The following is a 19205-nucleotide window of genomic DNA, read 5'->3' on the forward strand; positions in this document are numbered from 1 at the left end:
AAAAATATGAGAAATTCTAAAATGTTTTGAGGATTATATTTATACAATATTTAAAAGTGAGCAAAATCGTCAAACAATCCACTTATCAATAGCCATATACTCCAATCTCACCCAAAAACAAAATCAAAGCATTCATTTCAATAAGTTTACTATATACTGCGACCAATAATGTAGTTTCACTCAAGATATAATTATTTAAAGAAAAAAAATACGAAAAAGTAGTATTTTGCAATTTATTTACGAAAATGTTACAAAAGTTTAGAACTATATAATTTGAATTAAATGTCTATTACTGATTTTGTAAACTTAAGTGAACATCCACGTTAGCACTCGTATTTAGAGCATAAATGTTAGATTTCCACTTAGGATTTGAAAAAAAAAAACAATACATTTTAAAGACAATTGTATCATTCTTCTAATTTAAAGTCAATAAACACGTGTAAATAAGAAAGAGAAACCTAAACCCTTTTATCGTCATAAACCCTTGCACCTTCCTCTTACCTATCACGTGCTCCCCCTTCTTCTTCCTCTTTCTTCACCCCTTCTCCTCCTCCTTCCTTACAGCAAGCTCAGCGTCGCCGCCGCCGTTTCCACTCTCACCGGTTTAGTGCTTCCACCGCTAGTGCCGCCGCAGCCTTCCTCATAGCGTGTATGTACTTATTTTACGCTTTATTCGATTCAGTTACTTGTACTCTCTCAATCTCCATATTTGTGTTTCTTCTCGCAACTTGTTTAGTGAAAGAACAGAGGAGCTCCTTTGATTTTTTTATTTTTTATTTTGATTTCTTAACTTGCGTGAATTTGGGACTTTTCGAACCGCCTTTTATTACCCAGTTTCTCTTGATTGGTTGCATATTTCTGTCAATCGAAGCTTTGATTATATGTTTTTCTCTTTGCTCTCTGCTGAGAATTGTATTGTTTCTGCAACCATGAAGCTTCCGGCATTTCCTTTCTCTGTTTATCCGAGAATCAGTTGAATTAATCTATCTTGGTATCCAGTTCTCTTTTAATCTATGTTCGTAATAGTTAGGCATTAGGAAAATAAAGTATTGATTACGATAATTGAACTTTACGGAATCAATATTATAAAGATTGGAATTTCTAATGTAAATCTGGAGTAATTCAACTCGCATTCACAGCCAAACCCTTTTGTTCATCTCCTAATCAAATTCCTTTGTATCAGAATAAACAGCTTCAGCCTTAAAATCAGACGTCAAGTCTTCTAATGGCACCGAAGAGCCAACAGAACAGTAAACTCAAAAAGAGAAAGCAAATTTCGGGCAACAAGGGCTCCTCTCATGGCTCCATTTCGAAGAAACCGAAGTTTGTTGACAATAAGTCTTCAAAATCCCTGAGCCGGGGGACTGTTGGTAAACCCTTCAAACCGCCCAAACAGAAAGAAAATCAGCATTTCAAATCAAATGTTGAAAAAGCAGAAGCTCGAAAGGATAATTCGGTGCCAGCCACAAATCGAGATCGTCGAGTCCAAGCTAAGGTTTGTTCCTGTTTCATAGTTTCACTTTCACTCTATTAAATGATATTGGCTGATTTGTTGCATTTGTTTCAAACATTTGTTGACCTTAACTAATTGCTATTGCATTCTAACAATTCTTTCCTTGAAGGAAATTGCTCAAGTATTCTTTTTTGATTTCATTAGGAACTTGCAGAGGCTAGGAAGAAGAAAAGGAAACGACATTATGATCTGGAACATGTAAATTTCGCAACTTTGATTAGTCATATTTCTCCATTGATTCATGAAGCCTTTAGTTGGTGCTGAGGGTAAACTTGAGTAGCTGCTTAAAATATGCCATTTCACTGCTAAAATCTGGTTAAGCTATATTTCCCTCCCTATCACCACTGAACATTTATGTGAATGGTGTTTTCAGACAGGCATGTAAGTGGTTGAAACTAAGCTATATTCATTCCTTCCTTCCTTCTTCTTCTTCTTCTTCTTCCTCTTCCTCTCTCTCACTTAAATGCATAATTCAGTTGCTTAGTCATTTTTCATTAAATAATTATTGCAAAGTCATAAACTTAACTACAGATTTTGAGGAGCCAATGATGGGTAGGCTAAGTTTTTCTTAATCCTCCATGCTTTTAACCATTGATTGTGTACAGGAGCTTGCACGTCTATGGGAGGAAATGAGGAAACGTGATATCACTAAAGAAGATAGATCCAAGTATGAATAACCGTAACTGAGTTACTTTGTCCTACCTTCTCTCATATCATCGATTTTTGTGTTCCTAGTTTCTTACTTAACTAGTTTCATGATTGAATTTCAGATTGATAAGTAAAGCATTAGAAAACATGAAGGGAAAGATCCCTGAAATAGCAGGTTCCCACGTATCATCTCGTGTGCTTCAGGTGAATTTTCCAATCAATCTCTCTTATTCTTCACAAATTTATATATTTTTTTTGTTCACTTTGACTTATTTTTGGTCTACTGCTGTAGACGTGTGTTAAACACTGCACAGATACTGAGAGAGATGCAGTGTTTGAGGAACTTAAGCCTCATTTTCTTACTCTTGCGTGCAACACTTATGCAGTTCATCTAGTGAAAAAAATGTTAGACAGTGGTATGTATGCTTTTATCTTATCACCTCCATCTCTTTCTCCTTGATTTCTTCTAAGCAAGGTACTTTGTGATGTGAGACTATTATATACATATAGGATCAATAATTTTCTTTATACTGTGTTTTTAGCCTCGAAAAAGCAGCTGGCAGTGTTTATCTCATCTTTGCGTGGCCACGTAGCTTCTCTTCTTCGTCACATGGTTGGATCTTTAGGTACTTTTTGAGTTTCTCTGGTGCTGCTCATCCAATTACTTCAACCTTTAAGATTTACTGCATGACTTATCACATAAACAACTCTATTTTATTTTTTGAATGTTAAAATCTCGCTCTCATCCCATCATTCTCTTGGGTTAATGTTTCCATGCTCTGATTTTGTTTTGTTTTATTTTTTCTCTTTCCTTTCCTTTTCTTTTATCTTTATGAATTAGCAGATGCAGTTATTTACTGAACTTTTAATTTGTACTTGTTCATCTAATTAGTTTTTGGTCTTTATGGTCTGTGTTGCTTTTGTAAGTGAACATTTTTCTATAAGTGATACAACTAGGACATGCATTTGAATATTACCTACATCATTGTTAATGTTGTATTTTATTTTATTTGCAGTTGTTGAACATGCATACCATTTTGCAAATGCAGCGCAGAAGCAAACTCTTCTACAGGAACTTTATTCATTGGAACTTCAGTTATTTAAGGATCTGGTCTCAGTGAAAGAAAGCAGGTTCAATTACTTGGCAAATTTGGTTATTTTGTAATTTTCTCTGGCAGGCTCTCCAATGAAATTATGTTATCGTGCAGGTTAGTAGATATAATTTCAAAATTGGACATTCAGAAAGCTTCAGTCTCACGACACATGACATCGGTTATCCAACCAATTTTGGAAAAAGGGATAGTTGACCACTCTATCATACATAGGGTGCTGGTGGAGTACTTTACTGTAGCTGATAAGGTGTTCTGAGATTTTCATTGTTCAATATTATTACTAAGAACTAATCAGAAATTTCTTTAGGAGTTATATTTTCTTTCTAAATCTCTCTCTTTGTTCCCTAAATGAATTTGTTGGAAGACATCTGCCGCAGATGTAATCCAACAGTTGTCCAGTTCACTTCTCGTTAGAATGATTCACACTAAAGATGGATCGAGGATCGGTATACTTTGCATAAAACATGGCAGTGCAAAGGTTTGCCTTTCATCTAATTCTTGTATCTTGAAATCAAAACGAACAAACTACCTAATTTGTATAACATATCTAACACCGAACGAGTTTGTTGTCGTCTTGGATTCATTACCTCAGGAAAGAAAGAAAAGCATCAAGGGAATGAAAGGCCATATGAAGAAGATAGCGCACGAGCAACATGCAAGTATGGTAAGCATTACTCTTTAAACCGTGCCGTGCTTACTAAACCCTGTTATATAAATTTATAGTTTGTATAAAACATAATATTCTCTCTATACCAGCTGATATAAAAAAATCATCAGTTTAAGACAAATACAAAACTATGCTGACTTCACAGTGGTCAACAAATTTGAACTGAATCAACTAAAGAAAAGATCAGCAAATGCAATTTTAACACGATAGACCAACTTGGTTGATTAGGTTTCCTTGATTTCTTCCTTATTTATTTATTTAGAATCCCACTTGCGTTCTTGATCCTGTGTCATATGAGTACCAAGTGTATAGGTATTAATTATTATCCTCAAGTTTATGGATTATAATAGAAACCATTAGCATAAAGTAAGGTCAAATTACTTAGAATTGTGCTACTTTAGACCATTGAGTTGTTCCATGTTTTTCTTTCTTTCTTTCTTCTTTTTTTGGCTGTGGATCCACCTATGTGAGGGTATGGCCACCAATCACATGTACAAAGTTGGGGACGACATTTGTACCATTACGCCTTCTTTAACCAATAAAACAAGTGCTCTCATGCGGTTCCTCTTCTGCTCTTTTAGGTGCTTGTGTGCATCATCTCAGTTGTTGATGATACAAAGCTCATTAGGAAGGTTAGTTCTTAATCAATATTTTCCAAATTATTGTGCTGTTTATTGTATTTTGATGCATGTTGTAAGTTAAATTTCATGTATTTCAGATTATCATCAGTGAGCTCGAAAAAGATTTGAAGGAGCTCATTTTAGACAAGGTTTTTATTCTTCTCTTCCTTCACTTTCCATATCGAGGTGACCATTTCTCGAGTCCCGTTCTTCCCTGCTAGCCATTTCTTTGATTTTTTTTTTCTGTTGCTCAATTTCAATTTCAGAATGGAAGGCGTGTATTACTGCAACTGTTGCATCCAAACTGTTCACGCTACTTCAGTCCTGACGATCTTGCTTCTTTAAATTCATCAATACCTTCTCTTTGCAACAAGGTATTTAATGGCCGTCAATCATTTCCTTTTGCACAACTAGTTCTTACTTTTGGTGCAAACTGCCAATATTATAACTAAACTGTACCTTCTTCTCAGGGTGAGTCGGGAGATGAAAAGGCTGAAGAGAAGGTGGAGAACGAAACGGGTGAAAAAGAAAGTGAAGCTGATGGAAGCAAGGTTTCTGCTGAGGGCTCTGAAGTTGTGGAGGGTGGTAAAAAAGATCCACTTATCAGAAGGCATGAGTTGTTGGTGGATAGTGGGCTCGCTGAGGTTCGTAGTTTCCACATTGTGTCATTATTTTTTTATAAATGACAAGATGTATTAAAAATGAAATGATAAGAGGAACACCCTAACAGCAGGGAAAGAGAAAGCACTCTCGTAGAGAAACCTGTACATAAAATACATCCTTTTGCTTTGTCGTTGAACCACCATCGATATGTCAATAAAGCTTTAAGAAGCCAATAATCAATTTATCCTTGAAGAGCAGAAGAATATATTGATAGTTTCCAGGAACCAATTATCAATTTATCGACAAAGCTTTAAGAAGCCAATAATCAATTTATCTTTGAAGAGCAGAAGATTATATTGATAGTTTCCAGGAACCAATTATCAATTTATCGACAAAGCTTTAAGAAGCCAATAATCAATTTATCCTTGAAGAGCAGAAAATTATATTGATAGTTTCCAGGAATCAATTATCAATTTATCGACAAAGCTTTAAGAAGCCAATAATCAATTTATCCTTGAAGAGCCGAAGATTATATTGATAGTTTCCAGGAACCAATTATCAATTTATCGACAAAGCTTTAAGAAGCCAATAATCAATTTATCCTTGAAGAGCAGAAGATTATATTGATAGTTTCCAGGAACCGTGAACTGGCAATTTTACACTTTCTTCCATTCCTTTAATCATGCTGCATAAATAGTTTGTATTATCACATTCAGTAACCTGCCCACGTTGACTTGGAAAGTTTTACATTTTACAGAAGCTTGTGGACGTATGCATCAACGATGCTGGGGAAATATTAAGGTCAAATTTTGGCCGTGAAGTACTGTACGAGGTATATTATACTAAAGCTAGACAATTCAATGTCTAGTATCCATTTGTCTAGTTAGTTGTTTGGATTTACTTCATCTGCCTGCATTCAGGTTGCAACTGGGGGTGCTGATGGCATTCTGCAATCGAAATTGGGTGAAAAGCTGAGTGCTTTGTATGAAGCTATTGCTTCACTTGCAGCAGAGCCTAAATCTGAAGACGCAGCCTCAGGAGATGAGCACGTCTTTGAAAATTTCCACTCTAGTAGGACAATAAGAAAGCTAGTCTTGGACTGCCCTGCTTTTGCCCTCACTTTGTGGAACAAAGCACTTGAAGGCAAATCCAAAATGTGGGCCCAAGGTCACAGGTTGGTTATAAATTTTTCCATATTTTGGTATTTTGGATCTTGAAGTTAGCTCAATACGTCCAATGTCGACCATATCAAAAGTGTTACTGAACCCTTCTAGATGTTGGGTATGTTTGAAATGACCTTGTTAGTGCCTTTAAAACACTTTTTTAAGCTTATAAACTAAAAAATCATTTCAAATAGACCTGTAATATTTCCAAAACCAAAGCAGAAACTGTTTCTTGAAAACCAACAAATATTCCACCTCTACCACTTTACGGTTTTGGTTTTTACTCCTAGACCAATGTCTTGTGATTAATTTTATCATCTACGTTGACACATTTTCTTGTGAAATTATAGCTGTAAGATAGTTCAAGCTTTCCTGGAATCCTCAGACTCTAGTGTTCGTGAGATTGCGGGAGTAGAATTGCAGTCGCTGATAGCCGAAGGTGTACTCAAAATCCCAGACTCGAAGATGTCTGCCAACAAAAGCTAGATCCCAATTTTGTCTGATGAAAGCAAATCAAATCCTCATAAACATCCACATCCCAGAGGTACTGTTAAACTACAGCATATCTATTGAATTGTTACTTCTGGAGTTGGGTCTAACTTCTGTGGTGGAATTGTACCCTGCAAGTAGACCCCGTTCTTTATAAACCGATTAGATATTTCAAACTCTCAGCCAGTTTAATAGTTGTTTTTTGCTTTGAAGTATTAGATTTATTTTCAATTCTTTGAATACTGTGCTCTCTCCCCTCAACAAGAGAGTTCTCGCCACAATCGAATCCACATCCATTTGAGGAGAATTCAACCCAATGCTGAAATTGGTTTTTGTGGAAACTGAATTGACAAATCAATAAAACCAACTACCAAACTGACGAATATAGCAAATAGGAGAAAAATGTATAATTTATCATAACTTAACTATCTTTGGTTTTTTAGTTAAAAAAAAATGGAATGAGGTTATAATTTTTTTTATTTTTTGTGATCAAGAGCATATAACTCTTTTAATATAGCTTATCCAATTGGCCTATGTGCACATCAACACCTATTTTAAGTAGGTTATAAAACTGAACACAAAACTAGCTGAATTATTTGTTAACATAAGTATAAACTCAACTTTCTAAATACATACATATATGTATTGTGAAATTGATCTCATCAATTAGTAAGTTGTGATACAGTCATCGGGCTAAAATAATGTTGAATGTATAAAATAACAAAAGATATGGTCACAGAATCTCAAATAATTAATGCTAAAAACGAAGGGCCAACAACCGGCAAACCAATGGTTCAAGTCAGTATTCTAATGGGCAATTTTTAGATAATGTTATCACAACAAAAACGAAACTGCTCGTAAACCTCGGATAAGAACCTTCTACCCTATTAAAAATTAATGCCCAAATTTAATATGTACTTTATTTAAACCAAAATAAAATAAATCAAAAGCATTCAAGATTCTAACCTTCTTTTTTCTTTTTTTGAGTAAATCTAAAACTTGTTTTTGGAACTTATGAATGTGACCTTTTAACATACAAATTATAGTTTTCAAACTTGTCCCCTCTGCTGTTCCTCGGTAGGTATCCATGCGCCTATGGCTAAAGTTTTATGATTATCCTTTGTTTTCTTTAATAATATTTAATAATGAGAGCATTATTTGGATCAAATATTTTGAGCAAAAATTATAATACGAAATTCATTAGTATATATAATTCATTTATACTATTTATGATTTCATTTTTGTTCCGCATTCCTCTAATCTTCGATAACTCTTCTTATGTTTCCATTGACAATTCCACAAACACCTTTAAATCTGTGATTTAGTTGCATTTATAAAAATCTAATTAGAAATTTAACAAAATTATTTGCAACAAAATGAAAGTTATATGAAATATTGGTACTAGAAAAAGTTTTTCATTTCGTTTCGTGTCAAACATATAAAGTGAAGGATACAAACTTATAGTCGAAAGTGTATGCTAGTAATCAATTGACTATCCTAAGATAAGAATTTGTTGCTTGTAGACAAGGACATAGTATTTCTATGTAAACTATGATTATGTGACTTGAATGCCAAGTTGATGGACAAACCCATTTAGCAATGAAAGAATAAAAGTAAAGCAATATACAAACAGGTCTTCCAATGGTACATTTTTATTTCCCTTTCCACCATTATTTCAGAATAATTCAATTTTTTTAGTTACCATTGTTTTCGAAATCTACTTTTGTTTTTTACATATTAATTTCAGTTGATATTTATTTAATGCAATATTTTTCTACGTTTTAGAAGATTTTATTTCTGACAAATATTTACACTCAATGAATTTTTTTGCTATCTAGAGATTTTTTCCCCATGACATTAAATAGTATGTATTCTTTTTTTATTATTCTTAATAAAACAATCTTTATTTTATATATATACTTCTTGCTTTAAACAGAAAATAGAAAATATACATAGTGTATAATATGGTTTATTATTATTTGTTGTGGTTACAAATAAAATGAAAATGCGGTACATATTCTCAATATACAAGATAAGATAATATATCATACAAATTATCTTACTTATTATAGTTTTTAACTCTAAACTCGATTAGAAATATATATATATTTTTGCCATATGTACGATCTCATTAAAATTTGACTATAAATTAAATAATTTGTACATTTGGCCCAAAAAGGAAAGCTAATGCCCAAGATAAAAAGCAATAAATGTCCAAAATTTATTATCGTTTTTTAATTAACTTTAAAGTGGTTTTCTCACCAAATTTTCTCCTTCTAATATATACTTAAAAAAAGGAACTATATGGACATTTCTTTAAAGATATTTTTTTAAATTTTATATCAAACAAAGGTATGTTTTAATTCATTAAATACACATCACAAAATATATTTTCTTAACCTTTATTTACAATGTCAAATTTGTAACACATCGTGACCAGAAAAAACAATCATTTTATTCTATATTTTAAATATATATAAAATCTATATGGCAGCATTTTTCAAAGTGGAACTACCAAGGTTTCAAAGTGGGTCCTCTTCCCCAAGCTCTCATCCAAATACGGACAGCTATTGAGATTTGTCACTATCCTTTCTCTTTGCCCTTCTCCAGTTTCATCCATCCATTTTACATTTCAACACTTTTAATTATAATTATATTGTAATGGCCACTCCACTTGCGGCTTCAATACTTTATTCTATTTCGGTGGTATTTCTATTCTTTTTTTTTTTTGTTTAATTCTTATAAATCATTCCATTACTTATTAAGAAATTAAAACCCTTATTTGTCCTATGTTATTTTTTTACACACCATTTCCTCTTGTGAACAAAAAAAAACCATTTAGCTTACATCACCAAACATTTCTCACTTTTTATCTCTCATCATTAGTACAAATGTAAATAATTACGAAGAAAAAGAGTAAACGTCCATTACTGTTAAGGTTAAGTTGATAATTTATATAGATAATCGAATGAGTATATTATACCATGATATATAACTTGAGATTTATTTAACAGGAACTTTTAATATATTCTTTTTTTGCCCCTTATAAATGATAGATTCTTGTTTTAAAGAGGCCAATTTCGGAAATTTTGTTGATGTAAATTTTACCTTTAGATATAAATATATAAGAAGTGAGGTTTGAATGGTGTCTAGAGAAGGTTGGATAACAATTTTACTATCGAACTAATTATTGTTGGTATTATATTATTTCTATTTAAAACTGGGAAGTTTATACTGAATTGGTAGGTAATTATGGATATCTATTTTTAAAAAATGCAACTTTAACGTTTGAACTTTTTAAACAATTTTTTTAAAAATACTTTGAAAATGTATATATCGTACTAAAAAATTTCAAAATTTGCAATATTTAAAAAATTCAGTATTTTAAACCCTAAATAAATTTAAAAATCTAGAGCATATCAAGCGCTTAAATCAAATTAGTTGGTGTATTATGTCTAATTTAATTAGAAATATCATATTTTAAAGAGGAAATGATTTAAAAAATAATATTAAAGATTAATTCCAATTTTTCGTCGGAGAAAAGGAAAAGAAGAGGGGAAGAAAAAAACGAAAAACCAATATCCTTGACTTTATAGGCAAACAACTTATTTTTACGTTTTTATTTGGTTTAGGCGATCGTAATTCGTTACCCAAACACCGAGCATATTTTTACAATGACGAAACTACCCTTACCATCGTTCCAGACGCCAAGTAAAGATTTATCTCTGCTTTTCTTCCAAACAATCGCAATAATCTCTCCAGATTTTAGGAATCATATCCATCTTCCTGAATTTCTTCTTCTTTCTTTATTCTTTTTCTTCTTCTTTTTCTTTTTCTTCTTCTATCTCTCCTTCATACTTCTCCAATTCTCAAAGCCCTAGATTCATTCGCATTCGATTATTCTCAGATTTGCGGTTATTGTTTGAAGTGTTAAATTCATCGCACTTCGATTTTGATGGTTTTTTCTTGAGGTTTCGATCTCCATAATTCGTTACCATGGCGGCCGGTGCAATGGCAACCTATGCGGGAGCCGCCTTGATTATTTATTACTTTCTGAGCCGGAGATTAGCAGCAAAAGGTGATGAGGATGATCGGAGTGGTAATTTGTCTAAATCGATAAGATCATGTAGGAGAAGGATCTCTCGGAGGCCGGCTCAGGCGCCAGCGACGTGGTTTGAGACGATTACTACTCTATCGGAGACTCTTAGGTTTACATACTCCGAGACCTTAGGCAAATGGCCGATCGGCGACTTGGCATTTGGCATTAATTACTTGATGAGGAGACAGGTGCGCTTGTTTTTCCTTTAGATTTTCCTTTTGTTCGATTCGGCCGACACGGCTCGCGATCTTTCACTGGACGACTTGCATTCGCTTGTGGTATCTTTTTGTTTGTTTTTCTTTTCTGCGTTTGGTTTCGTTCCGAGAGTGTGAACATAGGCAACATTCCGATGGTAGCTTGAGAGTCTCATTCTTGTGTGCATAAGGACGTTGTTTTTTATTATGAGTCTTGGTTTGCCGTAATTTATTGTTCCTGTTTTATGTTCTCTGCTGCTTGTTCTCTGGTTTTTCGTTTGCGAATGCCAGTTGTTTTCTTTGTGCTAGAACTTTGGAGTGAATTTGGTCATGACGTTACGTATATTTCGAGTCTGAATTCAGCGAGGTTATGTCAATTTAGTTCTGTTCGTATCAAGAGTGTGAACTACGCACAATTGTGCTCGGTTTTAGAGCTCTCATTTCTTGAATGTGGACTTTAGGAAGTTGTTTTTCTTTTTGATTTATTAAGATACTTGACATGCACTGATTTTCCCGTCTGTTTTAGATTTTTCTGTTTCTCTTTTTTCTTTTTTTCTTTTGTTGCATGTTTATTCATTTTTGAATGCTTGTTTGTTTTCCTTGTACCGCATACGAAAGAGATTTTAGTAATGAGGTGTTGTGGACTAAGCGTTGTCGTTACTCTGCCACGACTATCGTTGACTATCTGACGTGCATGCAATGGCTTGGTTGTCATTTCTTGAATGCTGATAGAGGACGTTGTTTTATATTTAAAATTATCATATGTCGTAATTTGTCGTTACTGATTTAGGTTCTCTAGATTTCTTTTACCTTCCTTTTACCGGAACTTGTAATTTGGACTTATCGATGTTACTGTGTAGGGTAACTTACAAGTTGCTAACGTGTATGCGGGCAACGACAGTGTACAACTTAAAGGTCCTGAAATTATCGCAGAGTTGAAGAGTTTTTTGCGGTTGCTCACCTTCTGCATGCTTTTCTCTAAGAAACCTTTTCCGATTTTTCTAGAATCTGCCGGCTATTCTCAGGAGGAAGTGCTTATTCAGAAACCAAAAGCAGGGGTATTTAGATTCTGTCCTTGCTTCTCTCATATATTGATTCAATTGAATTATTGATATTCTCCTCGGAAAACTGCGTTGTTAACATTCTAACAAATTCAGTCAGAATAAATAAAAGTTTCGTTTCATGATCATTTGCTTTTTCATTTTTCATTTTTCATTTTTCATTTTGAGAATTAAGTTTATAAATACTTCTTCAACCCCTAGAGTTCTTGGTTTTATTGTCTATCCCAAGGGTGCTTTCAAAATCTAATTCGAGTTTGAGATGTAGTTTTTTAGAAACATGTTGGTTTGTTTTTGGATTTTGATTAAGAATTTTATTGTTCATTTAAATGAAAAGCATTGCGATTTGCGAATAAGATCATGTTAACGATTTCATTTTTTGTTTTTTTCTTTGAAGTTTATGCTTGTTTCTTTCCAATTTTCCAATTATAATTTTTAGAGAAACACTTGAATGGAGTTCTAAAAACAAAACGAGTTCTTGTAGCTGAATATCTTCTTCTATGATAGCGCTGAGTTTTAGTATTTATAGAAATTCTAACCTTTATTGTTTCCGTGGTTAGAATTCGTTATTTGAGTTGAGTTTTTTACCATCATTTTTTTTTACTAACTGCAGATTTTGAAGCCTGCGTTTACAATAATTCGTGATAGTAGTTCAAAATGTTTCCTTCTATTGATTCGTGGTACTCATAGTATCAAAGATACATTAACAGCAGTGACTGGTGCAGTGGTTCCTTTCCATCATTCAGTTTTACATGATGGTGGGATAAGTAATCTAGTTCTAGGATATGCACACTTTGGGATGGTTGCTGCAGCTCGTTGGATTGCGAAGCTAAGCACTCCTTTCTTACTCAAAGGTCTTGACGATTTTCCCGACTACAAAATAAAGGTACATTATTTTCTTACCTTCTTTTGTTTTCTAAATCTATCTATACGCATATAAACTCAATTACTTCATTATTCTTTCTTATACCATATTTTCTCCTTCTATCAATCAGATTCTATTGCATGATGAAAACTTCTGTTTTGCCTACAATATTTTCATTATATTGTACTGCTGTTTGAATTGATAAATTATATTTCCCCCTCCCGATGTTTCTGAGATGCACTATGTTAGTATTTGTGGATTTTTTTTTATTAATCGTCAGATCTTTTAGTTTCAAAAAGTTTTTAGTTTTATTTTTTAATAAATTTGGCTAGCGAAGTTGGTGATTAATCATTTGTTTAGGAGACCTTTGTTTAGTAAGAAATGAAAGAGTATTAAGGGGGGGAGAGAGAAGCAACAAACTATCTATACCCGCTCCTTAGAGAATCTAAAAGGAAGCTACTCGTTTAAGTTTGAAGAATTTTTTTTGAAGCAATGTTGTAATTACAAGATAATTCCTAGGACATAAAACCCCACCAATAGGCTGGACATAGAGAGAACGGATTTAGGTTGGTGGCCTCCAAATGTAGTGTAGTAGAGGCCGGTAGTAATTTGTCAGAATAGTTTAGGTTAGGTACACGCAAGCTAGCCCTTGACACCATGGATATTGAAGAGAAACAATCAAACAAAACCAACAAAGGTTTTTATAAGCATCAAGAAGATCCATTGAACCCTTGGAACTTGGAGGAAAGAACCTGTTCAACTTAACCTGCAGCCACTAGGAATGCCATTTGGGACTCAATTGGTACTTCTACCCAAAACAGCATTGACAGGTTGACAACCAAGTTAATGTGTAACAATAACGATGTTAAGATCTTCAAGTGAAAACACTTTTGATACATACATATTCCAAGAAATGATTATCTGTTTGTCTTCAACATAAGCATGATGATGAGATGAGGTTAAATTTAAATCATGAAAAGATAGATCATCATCGTCCACCTGATCTTTCCTAGTTTAAGATGAGACTTCTAAGACGGTCAAAGTCGAAGTAAGAAGTAAAAGATAACCTATGCTAAAAAGATGTACAAACCAAGTACTTATGAATTACAAAATCAAGAACAATACTCTGATTTTTATTCTTTATCTACTTTCCATGTAAAGTACATTTCTAATTCTTAGATTTTGATATTTCAGATTGTTGGTCATTCTCTTGGTGGTGGAACCGCTGCTTTATTAACATATATTCTTCGAGAGCAAACGGAGTTCTCCTCTAGCACTTGCATCACATTTGCCCCAGGTTTGCCAACTTCCTCCTTCGTTCAGATTCCCTTTTTCTTTTATCATCCTGCGAAATTTAGGATATGTTTGGATTGACTTTAGACAGAAATGTTTTCGAATTTGAAAAATTAAACCAAATAACCCTTAACATTCTTTTGTTTTAATGGTTTTGATTACTAAGAAAAGCAAGGCATTGCATTGCATCCATGTTTGACAACCGTTTCCTTTAGTCGTTGCTTTCTTTCAATGGATTTCAATGGTTCTTCGTTCATAAGAATAGATTTGTTCACTGCTTTTAACAATTTTCTTTGAAATATCCATAAATTGACTACTTTTATCAGATAAATGGGTTGGCTTAGCCTCATGCCTATATTATAAATACAATGATAATACATTAATATGAAAGAATATTCCTATAAAAAACAAAATTATAAAATTTATGTAAATTAATAATTAATTTTTTTTTTCTTTCAAAATATGAACATTGTTATTGCTATTCCTATTCATATTAACTGATATCGATGTTTGATTCACAATTATATCGACAAATATTTTGATTGTTGATTGTATGTCGGTGGGATGGGGTTAGAATGTTTGAACATTTCTGATGGAAACTTTTATGCTACGGATTTGGATTTGCGTCTATAACTTAAGTCCTCATAAATTATTTATAATCCAACCACCTAATGTCTACCGACATTGTCAACCATAAGGAGGTGTTTTACTATTAAAATTATATATAGAAAAAAAGAGTAGGTGTTGCCACTGTTTAGAAAAGTGATGATGAACTTTAATGTCCGGAGACTTTTTTAGGGTTTTATTTAATAAACTAAATTGTTTATTTTCCAATAAGATATCATAAAATTTTCTTTTCTGACACATCCTTTTGCTAATATTATATTATTATTACTATTATTATTATTATTATTATTTTTACTTATTTGCATACAAGTTAAGTTACAATAATTTGTTTTGTTTGGCCAACCTGTTGTATTTACAATTACTTGTATGGGTGTAGCTGCTTGTATGACATGGGAGTTGGCAGAATCGGGTAAGCAGTTCATCACTACCATTATTAACGGTTCAGATCTTGTTCCCAGCTTCTCCGCGGCTTCTATTGACGACTTGCGTTCTGAGGTATTGGAAACAACTCTTTATCATACATGTGAAATTTTATGTTTCTTTTCCTAACAAAAAAAAATATATATATATATTTTTACTTTTTTTTTTAGGAAAAATATTTTAAATGACAGATATAGTAAAATATTAAAAATAATCAGACTAAGATAAACTACTATATAAAAATATTTACAAATATAATAATTATAAGTACGGTAATTACAATTTATCTGAAAATATTTACAAATATAGTGATTACAATTCTAGTATGGACATGAACTCATTAAATTGATCTCAACTTTTATAACTTATTTTCTCTCTGGAGATGATAGCAGTCTATTAGGGGTTGTTTAGAGCTAAGGTTTTCTCAAACTATACTAATCACTCCTTTGGTACCGTCAATACTATTTTTAAATTTCCACCGGTTACAATATTTACTATTTTCTATAATTTTTACTATTTTATTTTCATCATTTTTATTCTTTGCTATAATATTTATTTATTAACTTAAGATTATTATAATTCAAACCAAACATAAACTATTATAAATCCAACTATAATTACTTAAGATTATAATAACAAACTCTTGGTTCTAAATGCTCAATTTATATTTTAATTTGTTTTGCTATGCTCGGAAACATCCGTTTGCCCTCCTTAGAATGACATCGGCATAATTTCTTATCTTTTCCTAACAACCTTGTTTGTCTATCTTTAAGATTTATTTCTGTTTCTTTATGCATAAACTTTAAAAATCTATTATTGTAAAAGTGTAAGTATCATATTTTCTAATTTCTTTGTATGTATTATTATTGTTACGATTGGTTAATGATCAGGTGACAGCATCATCATGGCTGAATGATTTAAGAGATCAGGTAGAGCGCACAAGGGTTCTCAATGTTGTTTATCGCTCTGCAAGTGCTCTAGGCTCGCGCCTTCCATCCATTGCTACTGCCAAAGCTAAGGTTGCTGGTGCCGGTGCCCTCCTCCGCCCAGTCTCCACCACCACCCAGGTTTCTTTCTCTCTTCATCAAGATATAGAAATAGTTTTCTTCGTTCTATCAACGCATTGTTGTTTGATTTAACATTGGGATTGACATTGTTTTTTAGGCTGCCGTGAAAAGCGCAGTTGTGAGAACTCGTTCTTCTCTATCTTCCTGGTCCTGTATGGGCGCCCGTAGAAGAAACGGTAACATTTTATCCAATCCCACAGAGGAGTTGCCTGAAGTTCCTCTGATGACTGAAAGAAATCATGAATCACTCAAATGTGAAGAAGTTAGAATTAACGGAATCGAAAAGAAAAAGAAGCCAGAGTTTGGCTCTTCATGTGACGATAGTTCAGATCACGACACAGATGAAGAGCAACACCACATAATTACCGGAGAAAGAATCATCGCCTCGACCGATGTCGAAGACATTACGGATGGCGAGTTGTGGTATGAATTGGAGAAGGAACTGCAACGACAGGAGAAAAAGGTTGATGCCAATACTCGAGAAGCGAAAGTGGCTACAGTAGGCAAGGAGATCAAGGAAGAAGAGGAGAGTATGTTGACCGATGTCGAGGGAAGCAGTGAAAAGCCATTGTCTTCTCTAGATGCTTCGGAAAATATTCGTTTCTATCCTCCTGGGAAAACGATGCATATTGTTTCCACTCCCTCACCAAATTCTGATAATTTAGTTCAGGATGATGAGGATGAGAGTACGCAGGAAATAGTTGGGATATATGAGACACCTAGGGAATTGTATAGTAAGCTGCGTCTCTCTAGAACAATGATTAATGATCATTATATGCCTATGTACAAAAAGATGATGGAATCATTAATCAACCAACTTGAAAAAGATGTAATAAGCAATTATGAAATGTAAATAATTTAATTGCATCAGATTAAAATGTTTCTTAGTATTAGTACATGTGGGCATTGCAATTTGACCAATTCTTCAAGTGATGTTTTTCAAAGTAAATCTAGTTTTGGTTTTTAAAATGTTAATCCATTCCTTTTATTTCCCTTTTGAAGTTTCAATTGATTGCCATTAAATAAAATAGCGATATTTTTTTATAAAATGGTAAAAGAAATCAAAATTATTTACAAAATATATAAAAACAAATAACTATGAAAATTTTGATAGTTATATATTTTGTAAATAATTTTAATTATTTTGCAAATATCATGTTAAAATGAACAAATAAATACTCAAAGAGAGGGGACATTAAAATTTCAAAGTCTAACTCACTTATAAATTAATTTTGCCTTGTATACTAATTTAGAAAGGTTCCTCTTTATGGGTTCACTATGGTCTTCATTTTCATTTGTGTACTTCTAAAAGCGATCATTTTATTTTATTTATTTTCATTTTACTAACCCAAAATTATAACTTTTTTTTTTAAAAAAAAATACTGACTAAAATGATCCAACGGATATGACCAATTTCATCCATCAACTTGGAAGAAGCAATCCTCAGTGGACTATGTACCCACCCATAAGTTAATTGTTTTATTCTGAAGGATATTTTCTACCGTTTTAAGTAGTTAAGTTTAAAGGAGGATTATATTCTCCAACTTTTTTTTTTTTGTTTCAAAATAGCATTGTACTTTCAAAGAGTAATATTATTCTGGAAGAACTTGAAATTCTTCAAAAATGTCCTTGAAGTATAGATTTTTCCAAATTTTAGATAGAATTAAGATATAAAATGATACAATCATCTAAAACGAAAATATAGATCACTGCATTGTTTTAAATCATCACCTACAATTTCAAGTCTTAATTCCTATTAGAAAATTTAAAAGAATTTCACTTTTAAACATAGTTTTAAAATGCTAACAAAAATTGCTGATTAATATAGTAAATTTTGAAAAAAAATAATGAACAAGAATGGAAAACAAAATTCTAACGATATTTGTTAGAATTTAGAGTAATGGAAAGATTTATACCATCAGTTTTTTTTTTTTTTTTTTTTTTTTTTTTAAAGATTAAAGAGCAATTTCTAAAAATAATTTTGGAAACAATGCTTCGGACAAAACCTTCTAGTAAAAAAGAAATAAATAAAAAAATTGTTACCACCATTGCCTATTGCGTAACGAGTAACGCACAACATTAATTTTTTTTTACCTCGTTTGGATCCCAAAATGAGGATGCCATGCTCATCTATCTTCATGGTAGGCAGAAGCCACCATTCAATCTCCATTGGCAGAAGCCACCATTCAATCTCCATTGGCAGAATACTCACAATATCTGGAAAAAGACACTCCAGACACCGACTAACTAATAAATAGTATATTCATCTTTCCCAAGCTCATGATGCTGATGAAAAAACTACTTATAAATAAATATGATCTTCTAAACATTCGTTGAGATCCCAACTTTAAATTCCTACACATTCACTGTTATACCAAAAAACGTATCACTAAGATGTCGGATTTTGTTGAAGGTAAATTTCAAGGTAGAGAAAAGATAGTATGGGCAAATAAATCGTGTTTAATCCAAGATGTTCGATGTGTAAAAATCAAACCAAATTAAGAATAATTGAGAACCGGTTATGAGCTACAATTGCAACCAAACAAATTGGTTTTCAAGGCTTCGAGCTTGTTAAACCTAATTCTAAAACACCCAACTCGAATCAAATGTCAATTGAACATTAAAAAATCTGAAGGTTTTTTAGCCCATAGCTACCATGTTTTCTTGGTTTTTGGTTTTGGTTTAGGTTTCTATTTTATGTTTTGTTTTTAATTTTTTTAAAGGAATAAATCAATAACATATCCATGCTAAACTAAAGGGAAAGGGA

General features: G+C 32.7%; 2 protein-coding genes and 1 long non-coding RNA gene across 4 annotated transcripts; 2 read left to right on the forward strand and 1 right to left on the reverse strand.

Annotated features, from left to right (window-relative positions):
• Positions 1-465: 465 nt before the first annotated feature.
• On the forward strand, positions 466-7055 carry LOC101210633 (pumilio homolog 24). 2 transcript variants are annotated; one of them, XM_004150037.3, is made up of 18 exons: positions 466-649; positions 1184-1495; positions 1658-1711; positions 2119-2180; positions 2284-2365; positions 2454-2577; positions 2704-2787; positions 3178-3292; positions 3370-3520; positions 3638-3751; positions 3866-3937; positions 4522-4572; positions 4659-4709; positions 4827-4934; positions 5031-5204; positions 5921-5995; positions 6084-6337; positions 6677-7055. In XM_004150037.3, the coding sequence occupies exons 2-18, from the start codon at positions 1226-1228 to the stop codon at positions 6810-6812; spliced, it is 1977 nt and encodes a 658-aa protein (XP_004150085.1). In that variant the 5' UTR covers positions 466-649; positions 1184-1225; the 3' UTR covers positions 6813-7055. The 2 variants fall into 2 exon arrangements, with proteins under 2 accessions (XP_004150085.1, XP_031743892.1); XM_031888032.1 differs by having other exon boundaries at positions 3211-3292.
• Positions 7056-10500: 3445 nt separating this feature from the next.
• LOC101210872 lies at positions 10501-17331 on the forward strand. The gene is made up of 7 exons (XM_004150038.3): positions 10501-11102; positions 11969-12166; positions 12780-13052; positions 14226-14328; positions 15328-15446; positions 16262-16438; positions 16536-17331. The coding sequence occupies exons 1-7, from the start codon at positions 10812-10814 to the stop codon at positions 17289-17291; spliced, it is 1917 nt and encodes a 638-aa protein (XP_004150086.1). The 5' UTR covers positions 10501-10811; the 3' UTR covers positions 17292-17331.
• Positions 13897-15429, reverse strand: LOC116404470. The gene is made up of 2 exons (XR_004217314.1): positions 15295-15429; positions 13897-14376 (listed from the first exon to the last, which is right to left on the reverse strand). It is a non-coding gene; the product is annotated as an uncharacterized LOC116404470 (long non-coding RNA).
• Positions 17332-19205: the final 1874 nt, after the last annotated feature.

This window comes from Cucumis sativus, chromosome 6, assembly GCF_000004075.3.
Source record: "Cucumis sativus cultivar 9930 chromosome 6, Cucumber_9930_V3, whole genome shotgun sequence".
Classification (NCBI taxonomy): domain Eukaryota; kingdom Viridiplantae; phylum Streptophyta; class Magnoliopsida; order Cucurbitales; family Cucurbitaceae; genus Cucumis; species Cucumis sativus.